This window comes from Hypanus sabinus, chromosome 11 (genome assembly GCF_030144855.1).
Source record: "Hypanus sabinus isolate sHypSab1 chromosome 11, sHypSab1.hap1, whole genome shotgun sequence".
In the NCBI taxonomy this organism is placed as follows: domain Eukaryota; kingdom Metazoa; phylum Chordata; class Chondrichthyes; order Myliobatiformes; family Dasyatidae; genus Hypanus; species Hypanus sabinus.
The window spans coordinates 48,292,531-48,305,828 of NC_082716.1; the positions used below are offsets into that span (position 1 = coordinate 48,292,531).

Below are 13,298 nucleotides of genomic sequence, written 5' to 3' on the forward strand. Positions count from 1 at the left end.
TCCGCTTAAGGAAACCATGATGACTTTGGCCTACTTTGTCATGCACCTCCAAGTATCCCAAAACCTTATCCTTAATAATGGACTACATCTTCCCAATCATTGAATTCTCTCTCACTTCTTAAAGTGTGGAGTGACATCCTGCAATTTTCCAGTCTTCAGAACTATTCCAGAATCTAGTGATTCTTGAAAGATCATTACTGATACCTTCACAATCTTTTCAGCTACCTCTTTCAGAACATTATGGTGTAGTCCAGGGGTGGCCAACCTTTTACATTCCATGCGTTAATTTTTTCACACACGATTCTTGTAAAAATATGTTAATATAGACATAGTTAGCATTTTTACATAATATATTGATTTAATATAAAAACAAGATACACATTTCTTACCTTAATGAGACTTCTAACAAATATATTTTGTCGTCTTTTGATTTCATCCTTTTTCTTAATCACATATTCTTTCCCTAACTCAGACCCAAGCACTAGCTTCAGTTTTCCTTCTAGTTCAGTCTGATGTTGTGTTTTATAGTGTCTATTAAGATCATGTTTTCTATTATCTGAGAAAGTGTCTTCACAAACAATGCACACCAGTTTTCCTGACAGACCCACTATAAATAAGAACTCATTTTCCCACTGTTCATTGAATTCACGCTTACTATCACTTTCTGCTTTTCTTTTGCTCATTTTCTTTTGCATTGTGATGGGTAACTGAATGTAAAACCAAGGCTAAATTTTCAAAAAAGTACAAAACTGCAAATGTTCACAAAGGAAGTACAAAGCACAACTCTGTAGCACATGAGTGTCAATTGTAAACTGACTGGCAAAAACCTGCACCGCTCCACTGGTGCAGACGCCTGGTGCCTCAGGATCAAACAAGTATCAAACGTGTATTGAACAGTTATGGAACGACTGCAGAACAGAAGTCCTTCTTTCCTAGTTTGACTCATTGAACATTTTTTTTTAATTGAAAACAGATCAATGTGAAAGAAGATAACATTCGCCAAAAGATATGCATGAAATAATAAAATCGCTAATAATAATTGCTAAGTTTTAGATTTATTCTCAGTAAAACCCATTTCTAGCTCTAAGCTACTTGAATTCCTGTTATAGATTATTTTTTCTACAAAATCAATTTTTGGTTAATACTTTTTGCATGAGTAGGCTTACTTTTTTATTATTATCACTTTTTTATTACTATTATCAATGCGTCACTTCTAATCATCCAATGCACCACTTTTGGCGCATGTGCCATAGGTTGGCCATCCCTGGTGTAGTCTATCGGGTCTAAGTGATTTATCTACCTTTAGACCTTTCAGTTTCCTGAATATCTTCTCCTTGTAAAAGCAACCACACACACTTCTCTCCTCTTACACTCTTGAATTTCTGGCATACTGATAAGTGAAGACTGATGCAAAATACTTCTCCAGTTCATTCGCAATTTCTTTGTTCCCCATTACTACCTCTCCAGTGTCATTTTCCACTCGCACCTTTCCTTTGCTCGTTATATATCTGAAAAAAAAACTTTTGGTATCCTCTTTGGTAGTATTGTCTGCCTTACCTTCATATTTAATCTTTTTTCTCATGTGTTTTTTTTTGTTGCCATCTGTTGGTTTTTAAAAGCTTTGAAAATCTTTGAGATGTATCTAGCCTGTACATTCTGAATTGGTCCCAGAAACACTAGCCATTGCAGTTCCACATTCATCCTTGCTAGTGTCCCCTTCCAATCAACTTCAGCTAGCTTCCCCTGTAATTCCCTTCACTCCACTGTAACACTGATACATCTGACAGTATATTCTCTCTCTCAACCTGCAAGGTGAATTCTATCACTGTCTCCTAAGGGTTCCTTTATCTTAAGCCCCCGAATCAAATATGGTTCATTACACAACACCTAATCCAGAATTGCCTTTCCCTATTGGGTTCAATCACAAGCTGCTCTAAAGATCCACCTTGATGGATTTCAGATATATAAGGAGTAAAGCAAAGGTGAGAGTGGATGATGGATGACCTGATTTTCACAATCTGTGTTTTGAAATCCCCCATGACTATCATAACATTGCCCTTATTACAAGCCTTTTCTATTTCCTGTTGAAATTTATATTACACATCCTGGCTACTGTTCAGGGACCTGTATATAATTCTCATTAGTGCCTTTTATCCTTCCATATACTTAACTGTACCCACAAGGATTCCACATCTTCTGATCCTATATCACCTCTTTCTAAGGATTTGCTTTCATTTTTTAACAACAGTGCCACCCATCCCCCTCTGCCTACCTGCCTGACCCTTAGATACAAAAAATTTCCTTGTGCGTTAAGCTCCTAACTATGATCTTCTTCCAGCCACAACTCAGTAATGGCCACAGCGCCATACCTGCCAATCTCTAACTGCCCGACCTTATCCCCTATACTGTGTGCCTTCAAATATAACATCTTAAGTCCTATACTCGTCATCTTTTTTGATTCTTCCTCCATGCTACTGACTGCAATTTTACCTTATCATCTGCCTCTCCTTCCTCACAGTCTCACTGCACAATGCATCAACTTATGTGCCAACTGCCCCGTCCTCAGACCTATCACTCCAGTTCCCATCTCCCCCGTCAACTCAGTTTAAATCCTCCCCAACAGTTCTAGCAAACCTGCCCACAAGGATATTAATCGTCCTCAGGTTCAGGTGTAACTTGTGCTTTTTGTATAAGTCATACCTTCCCTAGTATAGATCCCAATGATCCAGTTATCTGAAGCCCTCCCTCCTGCAGCACTTCCTCAGCCATTCATACATTTGCACTATCATATAATAGCTGCCCTGACTTGTGCATGGTACTGGGAGTAATCCAAAGGTTAGTACATTGGAGATCCTGCTCTTCAGCCTCTTCCAATTCCCTATCTTCACTACGCAGAACCTCTTCCCTCTTTCTACATGTCATTGGTGCCAATGTGCACCACTACCTCTGACTGCTCACCCTCCCTATTGAAAACCTTATGCAGCCGCTCTGGGACATCTGGACCATAGCTCCGGAGAGATAGTACACCATCCTGGCTTTTCTTTTGCAGCCACAGAAATGCTGTTCATCTGCCTAACTAGCGAGTCTCCTATCATTAACGCTCTGCCTGACTTCACCCTTCCATGCTGAGCCTCAGAGCCAGCTGCAGTCTCAATGGCCCAGCTGCTGCTGCTGCTGCTGTGCCCTGATAGGTGACCCCACCCCCAGCAATATCCAAGGGAGTACACTTGTTGCTGAGAGTAATAGCCACAGGGGAAACCAGTACTGATGGCTTACTCCCTTCTCCTGGTGGTCACCAATCTACTATCTGGGTGAGACTACCTCAATAGAAGTTTCACCTATGAAGCTTACAGCATCTGAGATCATACTGTGTGCCTCCAGCTCCTGCTCCAGTCCTTTGACCTTGTTAGTCGTGCTGAAGTTGGGTGCACTTCCTACAGATGTAGTCATTAGGGAGACCATAGGTACAGGTTTCTCCCGCTATCCGAAGGTAGAGCATTCCTATGAAACCATTTGTAAGCCAAAATGTCATAAAGCGAAGAAGCAATTACCATTAATTTATATGGGAAAAATTTTTGAGCCTTCCCAAACCCAAAAAATAACCTACCAAATTATACCAAATAGCGTATAAAACCTAAAATAAGACAAACATATAGTAAAAGCAGGAATGATATGATAAAGACACAGCTATATAAAGTAGAAATATTGTATGTACAGTGTAGTTTCACTTATCAAAATCGGGAAGACAGCGAGCCAAAAAAATCGGCACGTACGCACATGTGCACATATATACCTACGCACGTACACGCATGCGCACACAACTGCCCACACAATGTTTCACAGTCATTGTCAGCGTAGTCTTTCTCAGCGTAAACACACGTATAAAGTGGGCGTCTTTTTTTCGTAAAAGTGAAAATCCTCTTTGGTTAGCGAAAACAGGTACTAATGTAGGTCTTTCGTAACAGCGAGCTGTCGTAAAGTAAACGTTCAAAAAACGGGGGCCACCTCTACCCTGAAATCCTACGTCACACAGGAGGAGCATTCTACTGCCTAACCTACCATCCTAACAACATGTTATATTTTCTAACTTCTCAAACTTAAACTCCAGCCTGCGCCTGTTTTCACACACACTCGGTGAGCCAAAGCATGACCACTCTAGCGCTATCCTCTCCAACAATCACTGCTCCCACAATGGTCGCTCCGCCTAAACCTCACTTCTTTTTAATTGGCCCTTGCTAAGTTACTATTAAACCAAGCAACGACCTGCTCTGCCGACAAGTTCTGACAGGCCCAAGTCACTTTTTAAAACTGGCGTGTAAAGTCCACAAGGAACTGTCTCCATCTCACTCCATAATCTCCTGCTCCACAGACAAGTTCTGACAGGCCCTGCTCGCTTTTTTAAAACTGGCGCATAAAGTCCAACTCACTCTGCGATCTCCCACTCCATATTTCTATGGTAAAGGCCTTCAATGCTACAGTCAGAATGTTGTCAGATCCCATAGCACTTTCTATATCTAGTTCTCTCAGCCACTTCTTGAAATCACGTGAAGCAAATTGAAATGGCTTAAAATATATTCTATGAAGAACTTCAGAAACCTTGTTACTTATGACTGAAGTTGGTTGTAAGTACTTGCCTTGGTGCTCAGCCATCACCTACTGGACTACTACTACACAGGCTTGATGGTCTTAACATTATCTCCTCCTGTGAGTTTATTCATTGATGTGACTATATTTTTGGACTGTTACTAATCAAGCAAATGAAAATAATCCAAAATAGCTTCTAGAGAAAGGGAAAGCTAAAAGTTGTACAACCAAAATTTACAAAACAATTACAAAATAAATAAATGCCATTGCTAAATTGTTATTAGTACTTATGGAGATATAGCCATTGTTGAATATGTTTATTCTATCAAACATATTTGAAAACTTGTGTTAAAAACAATAATTTGTTGCAATCTGCAAGGAATGTTGTTTAGTCAATTGTTAAAGGAATACATTATACAAACTGGAAAATACCTGATAGTCCAAGATGCTGAAACCTAAACCTTCTGAACCTTTGTGCAGCTCAATTACTTTTACATCTGATGTCCATAAAGCCAGCTTCCCAATTTCATCTTCTTCTGCATTTGTCTCAGTATCCATGTCCACCTTTAAAAATATATTAACTTATGACTTCAATATTAATTTCTCTAAAATCATAAGAGCTAATTTGTCAGTAAAATATTTTAGATTTCTCTTCTGTATTTCAGACATTCTATTTTCCTAATTCTGTCCACCAAGATTGCAATTGTACTACACCTGTTATTTTTATGCAAGTCTGCATAATTCTGCCAATATTGCATCAATCTGTGTCAAAGATGGTGAACATATTTGTATGAAGGCCAATTCTCTGAATTTTAATTGCCAAAACTATTCATTTGGGATTGCTACAGTGACATTAAAATCATGTGCACATCTGTGTAAATTACCACAGTGTAATTGGTATAGATTCAATACAGTGCAAAACCACTTCTTCCAATACTCAGTAAAGCTAACTTCAGAACAGATGTTCCTTTGGCTTCAATAATTCTGCATGCTCTGCATATCATTCAACAGTCAAATGCAATTTGCGAAATGCCAAAACGTAAAGTACAATTTGTCCTCAACTTTATTTTTGTTGGCTCAATGATGTAGCCCACTGGTGAGATCCAAAGCCACTGGTCCCCATACAATAGTTTCAAGATCATCATTAAAAAAAAAGGCAGAGACCAAGCTCTGCTCTTGTATGCTTACGGATTTTATAATTAAGGATGACATGAAAATCACGGGGACAACAGCTAAATATCTTGTATATTGAAGTAAAGAAAAACAATGTGATATGTCCACAACACATACACATTCCATTTGATTCTCATTTCAATAGTTAAGTTTACCTGGTGACTAAAATTTTCAGTATTCCATGGAGATGGTGGCCTTATCAATTCATACTTCTCTGAAACCTAAAAACAGACCATACAAATATTCAATGAGACTGGAGCAGATTCCTACACAGCCGACAATGATTTTAGAAAAGAACAGGTGGTTGAATATACATAGAACATTAGTTACAAATCTAACATAAACTGCATTACAAAAACTTAAACTTTTCTCAAATATCTACTGTATCTCACAGAGAAAATATATATTGGAAAAAAAGAATGAAATTCAACTTGCGAAAGCGTTACTGTTGTGGATAAATTTCAAAACAGAACAGAAATTGAGATCATTTTAAAATATAAAGTATCTAGAAATCACATCTGAATATGAAAGTGTAGGTTTTTTCCAGTAAGGGCCAAATGTGTCAGCAAGTAATTTTGTTTCCTCAAGGCCTAACAGAAACATTTATCATGCAGCTCTACACTAAACGGTTTAGGTATAAATTTTGGTAGTCCTTTATGCTGGATTCATGCTAATGCTGATGAGATTGATTTCTTTGTTTCAAGGAAGTCATAACAAGTCAATGGCTCAATAAATAAACCAAAAAGTAAATGCTGTTCCAGAATCAGACAGCTCCAGTATAAATCATGAAATTTTATGTAATAATAATTCAGCAGAATTTAATAAGAACCAGTAGTTGTAAAGCTAAATACATGGGATCACAGAGATGCAATTCTCAAATTTTTCTGGAAAGATAGAAATTGCAGAGATCACTTATTACATTTCTATGCTCTAAATATCAGAAGCCTATCATATTCACTTTACTGCATGCTCTACATCAAGAATATCTGCTTTAGTTAGGGAGACCAAAATTCTACATAATACTCAGGCATGGTATTTCCAGGTTCTCAGTTGTACCATCATCCATGTCTTCAAGGCAAATGTCAGATGTATAATATGGTACACTCAGCTTGTCTAGAGGAGTGTATCCAAGAACTTTCATGCCATCCGTTACAAAGTAGTCAGCTTGACTTATATTTCATCTGCTGCCCTCAGCATTTATTCACTTAATCACCAATACAAAATACTACAGGTATGTGACTACACTGTCAGGACCTCCCAAACACACAACCACAACAACATCAAGGATATGGGAATACCATCACCTGCAAGTAATGAATTTAGACCGTAAGAACATAAAATATAGGAGGAGACTTGGACCATTTGGCCCATCGAGTCTGTTCCGCTATTTCATTATTGCTGATCCATTTTTCCTCTCAGTTCTATTTTTCTGCCTTCTCCGTGTGTCCTTTCATGCCCTGACCAATCAAGAATCTATTAACCTCTGCCTTAAATATACTGAATACAAAGACTTGGCCTCCATAGCTGTCCATGGCCACAAATTCCACAGATTCACCATTCTCTGGCTAAAGCAATTCCTCCTCATCTCTGTTCTTGAAGGACGCCCCTCTATTCTGAGGCTGTGTCCTCTGGTGTTATACTTTCCCACCATAGGAGATCCAAATCCACTCCATCAAGGCCTTTCACCATTCAACAGTTTTCAATGAGGTCACCCCTCATTCTTCTGAATTCTAGTAATTACAGGCCCAGAGCTGTCAAACACACTTCATATGACAAGCTGTTCAATCCTGGATAGGGATGAGGAGGAAATTTGTGAACCAGCTTTGAAATCTCTCCAGTTTCAGCAAGGGGCTCAAACTGCTCACAATATTCCAAGTAAGGCCTCACCAGTCTCAACATTACATCCTTGCTTTTATATTCTAGTCCTCTTGAAATAAATGCTAAAATCGCAATTGCCTTCCTCACCACAAACTCAATCTTCAATTTAACCTTCAGAGAATCCTGCATAAGGACTCCCAAGTCCCTTTGCAGCTCAGATTTTTGCTTTTTTTTTCCATTTAGAAAATAGTCAATCTTTTCATTTCTCCTCCCCAAGTGCATGACAAAGTACATTTCCCAACACTGCATTCCATCTGCCACTTCTTTGTCTATTCTCCTAATCTGAGTCCTATAGCCCCTTTACTTCCTCAAAACTACCTGCCCCAACACCTATCTTCGTATTGTCTACAAACTTTGCAACAATGCCATCAATTCCATCATCCAAATCATTGATACAACATGTAAAAAGAGCCGGTTCCAACACAGACCCCTGTGGAACACCACTAGTCACCGGCAGCCAACCAGAAAAGGCTCCCTTTATTCCCACTCTTTGCCTTCTGCCAATCAGCCACTGCTTTATCCATGCCAGATCTTCCTTGTAATATCATGGGCTCAAAGCTTGTTCAGTAGCCTCATGTGTGGCACTTTGTCAAAGTCCAAGTTTACAAAAGAGAATCAGTTGGCATTGTCTTTCTTTCTTTTTCAATCTTTTTATTGATTTTCACATATACACAAAAAAAATAACATAGTAATAAGTAAATTATAAATACAATAGACTTGAAATCACATTGATAATAAGATAATAATATCCTACTAAACATCAACAAAAGAAAATACCTTAATCAAGTCCACATGATTATATGAAAAAAAACAAAAATAACCATTAAAAAAGAAAAAAAATATTAAAAATATGTGAGAAAAAAAAATATATTAAAAAAAATAAAACACTAAACTAAACTAACATGGGCAATAATAACAGTTTACAAGTATAAGATAGTGTCAAAGAACTCCGGAACTCCATACCTGAACATGAATAAGCAGAAAGGTCTGGAAAAGGCCAAATTAATTCATATGAAAATGTCAAATAAACGGTCTCCAAGTTTCTTCAAATTTAATTGATGAGTCAAAAATAGTGCTTCTAATTTTTTCCAAACTCAGATAAGAAATAGTTTGAGAAAGCCATTGAAATGTAGTAGGAGGATTTACTTCTTTCCAATTTTGTAATATAGACCTTCTGGCCATTAATGTTACAAAAGCAATCATTCGTCTGATTGAGGGGGAAAACTGATTACCATCTTCATTTGGTATGCCAAAAATTGCAGTAATAAAATGAGGTTGTAAATCTATATTCCAAATTGAGGAAATAGTAGTAAATATATCCTTCCAATAATTATGTAAAGTGGGACATGACCAAAACATATGGGTCAATGAGGCCACTTCTGAATGACATCTGTCACATAGAGGGTTAATATGAGAATAGAATCGAGCAAGTTTATCTTTAGACATATGAGCTCTATGTACAATTTTAAATTGTATTAAAGCATGTTTAGCACATATAGAAGAAGAATTAACCATTTGCAAAATTTTTTCCCATTTATCTGTTGATATGTTATATTGAAGTTCTTTTTCCCATTCTTGTTTAATTCTAACTGATATTTCTGGTTGTATCTGCATAATCATATTATAAATAAAAGCTACTTATCCCTTCTGACAAGCATTGTCTATCCTGCTTGTTATTTCTTCAAAGAATTCCAACAGATTTGTCAGCAAGATTTTCCCTTGAAGAAACCATGCTGGCTACACGCCTATTGTATCATGTGTCTCCAAATAACCTAAGCCTCATCAATAATAATTGATTCTAACAACTTCCAGCCACCGAGGTCAGACTAACTGGCCTATCATTTTCTTTTTTCTGTCCCTCTCCCTTCTTGAAGACAGGAGTGATATTTGCAATTTTCCAGTCTTCTGGAACTATTCCAGAATCTAGTGATCCTTGAAAGATCATTAATAATGCCTTCACAATGTATTCAGCCACTTCTTTCTGTACTTTGGGGTGTACACCACCTGATCCATGTGACTTATCTACCTTCAGATCTTTCAGTTTTTCAAGAACCTTACTCCAGTTATGGTAACATCACACACTTCTTGACCACTGACACCTGGAACTTCCCACATACTGCTAGTGTCTTCCACGGTGAAGACTGATGCAAAGTACTTATTCAGTTCATCTGCTATTTCCTTGTTCCCCAATACTACCTCTCCCGCATCATTTTCCAGTGGTCCGATATCCACTACTACCACTCTTTTACACTTTATGTATCTGAAGAAACTTTCCATATCCCCTTTAATATTATTGGTTAGCTTACTTTACTATTCCATTTCTTCCCTCTTTATGACATTTTTAGTTGCCTTCTGTTGGTTTTTAAAAAAGCTTACCAATCCTCAAACTTCCCACTAATTTTTCTCTATTAATGTGCACTCTCTTTGGCTTTTATGTTGGCTTTGTCCTCTCTTGTTCGCCACGGTTGTATCATCTTGACTTAGAATATTTCACCTCCTTGTGATATGTATATCCTCTGCCTGCTGAAATTCCAGGCATTGCTGCTCTGCTGTCATCCTTCCAGTGTTCTTTTCCAATCAATCCTGGCCAACTCCTCTCTCATGCTTGTGTAATTCCCTTTACTCCACTGTAATACTAATAGATCTGACTTCAGCCTCTCCTTCTCAAATTTCAGGGCGAGTTCGATCACTCCCCCTAAGGTTTCTTTTACCTTGTGCTCTCCAATCAATTCTGGTTGATTGCACAACACCCAATCCAGAAAAGCTGACCCCTAGAATTTAGATGTGACAGAGACTAAAGGGGTTTATGGGGTATATAACAAAGTAGGGAAGACACCAATTGCATTTTTAAAAAGAAACGTGAAGATGGATTATTCATTTAAGAAATCATAACTACTCTCAAATAATTTTTAACATAAATATTTACTCCTTATGTTGTTGTGATAGATATATCCTTCCATATATTCATAACATAAGGAATACAGCAACACACAATGATACCAAAGAGTTAGTACAGCTGTCAATTACTTTACAATAGAAAATAAACTTTCATCGCTATGGAGTATTCTATTTCCACGCAGCAAACATATCGGTTCTGCCTTCAAGAATAACTGCATGAAGAAAATGTATTTATCAGCTGAGATGACCATTAAGTACATATGAATGAATGGGCTCCATGGATAGCATGATCAAGGAAAATTTTGACTCAACTCCCAAATATCTCAACCAAATGCTAAGAATCATATCGAATAATTCCATAGATCAAAACATATCAGTATATTTCCCTGTTAACTCCCCAAACTCTACCTGAGAAGCTTCATTTTCCATGGCACTGAATTCATCTACAGGCATTTCTTTTCCCTCTTCAAACAGTTGCCGACAACAGACCAGAGTAAATGGAGGTGACATGTCTTTCAGAAGTATACCTACTTCCTGGCATGAATTTCCATACAACTCCTTTCCATTCACCTGAAAAAGAATGTGAATATTAGGGTTAATCCAAGGTGTTTTAAACAATTATTATCCAGAATTAATAAAAGTTAATTTGGAAGTTCTACTTGCATAAATTCCTATACTATTATGCATTTTTTTTATTTTTGAGTGTCTTGTGTGGAAGTGTAGCTCACTAAATTATTTAGGAGGCTGACTGTATTACCTGAAATTTTTATTTAGGTACCTGGTCCAGAATTTTAAACCCACTTACAGGACATTGTCATTCACTGAATTGAATTGAACAAAATTGACTTTATTTCTTACATCCTTCACATACATGAGGAGTAAAAATCTTTATGTTACATCTCCATCTAAATGTGCAACGTGCAATCATAGTAATTTATAATAATTTACAATAAATAGGACAGTCAATGTGATATAGAGTACACTCAAGTCAGTGTGATTTCATCAGTCTCATGGCCTGGTGGAAGAAGCTGTCCCGGAGCCTGCTGGTCCTGGTTTTCATGCTGCGGTACTGTTTCCCAGATGTTAGCAGCTGGAATAGATTGTGGTTGGGATGGCTTGGGTCCCCAATGATCCTACAGGCCCTTTTTACACACCTGTCCTCGTAAATGTCCTGAATCATGGGAAATTCGCAAGTACAAATGCGCTGGGCTCTCTGCAGAGTCCTGCGATTAAGGGAGGTACAGTTCCCACATCAGGCAGTGATGCAGCCAGTCAGGATGCTCTCAATTGTGCCCCTGTAGAAAGTCCTTAGGATTTGGGGGGCCATACCAAACCTCCTCAACCATCTGAAGTGAAAGAGGCGCTGTTCTGCCTTTCTCACCACACAGCTGGTGTGTACAGACCACGTGAGGCCCTCGGTGATGTGGATGCCGAGGATCTTGAAGCTGTTAACCCTCTCAACCCCAGATCCATTGATGTCAATAAGGGTAGCTTATCTCCACTCCTCCTGTAATGAACAACTAGCTTCTTTGTTTTGGTGACATCGAGGGAGAGGTTGTTTTCTTGACAAGACTGTGTCAGAGAGATTACTTATTCCCTGTAGGCCACCTCCTTATTGTTTGAGATAAGGCCAATCAATGTAGGCAAGACCAGTATTTCTTGCACATCCTTCGTGTAAACTACTTTCCTACTGCAGCAGTGTTTCACTTAATACTCCTCAATTACCTACATAATTTGCTTACTGTATGTTCTTTAAATTTTTCACTCCATAACTTGTTAATAACGTAAAATGGTAACTAGCCAAAATCCACCTTTACATCAGTTAATACTCAGAGCAGAATTTAAGTTGTTTTTAATAATCAACCTCAAGGTCCTCATCACTATCAGTCACACAACAGTTCTCTATGTACATATATTCTGTCAAGTGAATTGCATACATACAAGTAAAGTTAACTATACACCATAAACTATAGCAAAAATAAAAGGCAAACATGAGAAAAAGTCAAAATAATACCATAAATAGGTGCCAAACTGCATCAGAATGAATAGAGCAGAAGAATCTGAAATCAGTTCTACTTATTGTAAGACCCACTGATTTAAGAATGTGAACATGAATTATGCTAAATGGCAAGATAAGGGATCCTTGGAGAAGGGGAAGGAAGAGGGAAGGGAGTGGGAAGCACCAGAGAGACATTCAATACTGACCAATAAACCAATTGTTTAGAATCAAATTACCTTGCCTGGTGTCCCAGGGTTGTCCTACACCCACACCACCCTCCATTCACAGTGCTCCACTTTCACCGTTCCCAAAATTATTTGCTCCCAACAGATTTACACACTCATTCTCTGTTTCAGATTGACAAATACAGTGCTGTGCAAATGTCTTAGGCAACTTGGCTAAATATATGTACCCAAGACTTTTTCTCAGTACTGTACACACACACACACACACACACACACACACACACACACACACACACACTCACTCACTCACTCAGTGGCCACTTTATTAGGTACTCCTGCACACTTGTTTATACAAACAGCTAATTAGGCAATCATGTGGCAACAGCTCAATACATAAGCATATGCATACATGGTCAAGAGGTTCAATTGTTGTTCAGACCAAGCATCAGAATGGAGAAGAAATGTGATGTAAATAACTATGACTGTGGCAAATTGTTGGTGCCAGACGGGGTGGTTTGAATATCTCAGAAGCTGATTTCCTAGGATTTTCATGCACAATGTCTATAGAGTTTACAGAGAAT

The 13,298-nt window shown here is 38.0% G+C and overlaps 1 protein-coding gene across 9 annotated transcripts in view; it reads right to left on the bottom strand.

The window, feature by feature from the left end:
• Positions 1 to 13,298, bottom strand: part of LOC132401931 (inaD-like protein) — a 299,063-nt gene that overhangs the window by 233,036 nt on the left and 52,729 nt on the right. For all 9 annotated transcript variants that reach the window (XM_059984281.1, XM_059984284.1, XM_059984283.1 and 6 more), the window contains exons 16-18: positions 10,942 to 11,103; positions 5,913 to 5,978; positions 5,017 to 5,148 (exon numbers count right to left, since the gene is read on the bottom strand). In XM_059984281.1, the coding sequence (XP_059840264.1) occupies positions 5,017 to 5,148; positions 5,913 to 5,978; positions 10,942 to 11,103 (360 nt within the window). The remainder of the gene's footprint in view (positions 1 to 5,016; positions 5,149 to 5,912; positions 5,979 to 10,941; positions 11,104 to 13,298) is intronic.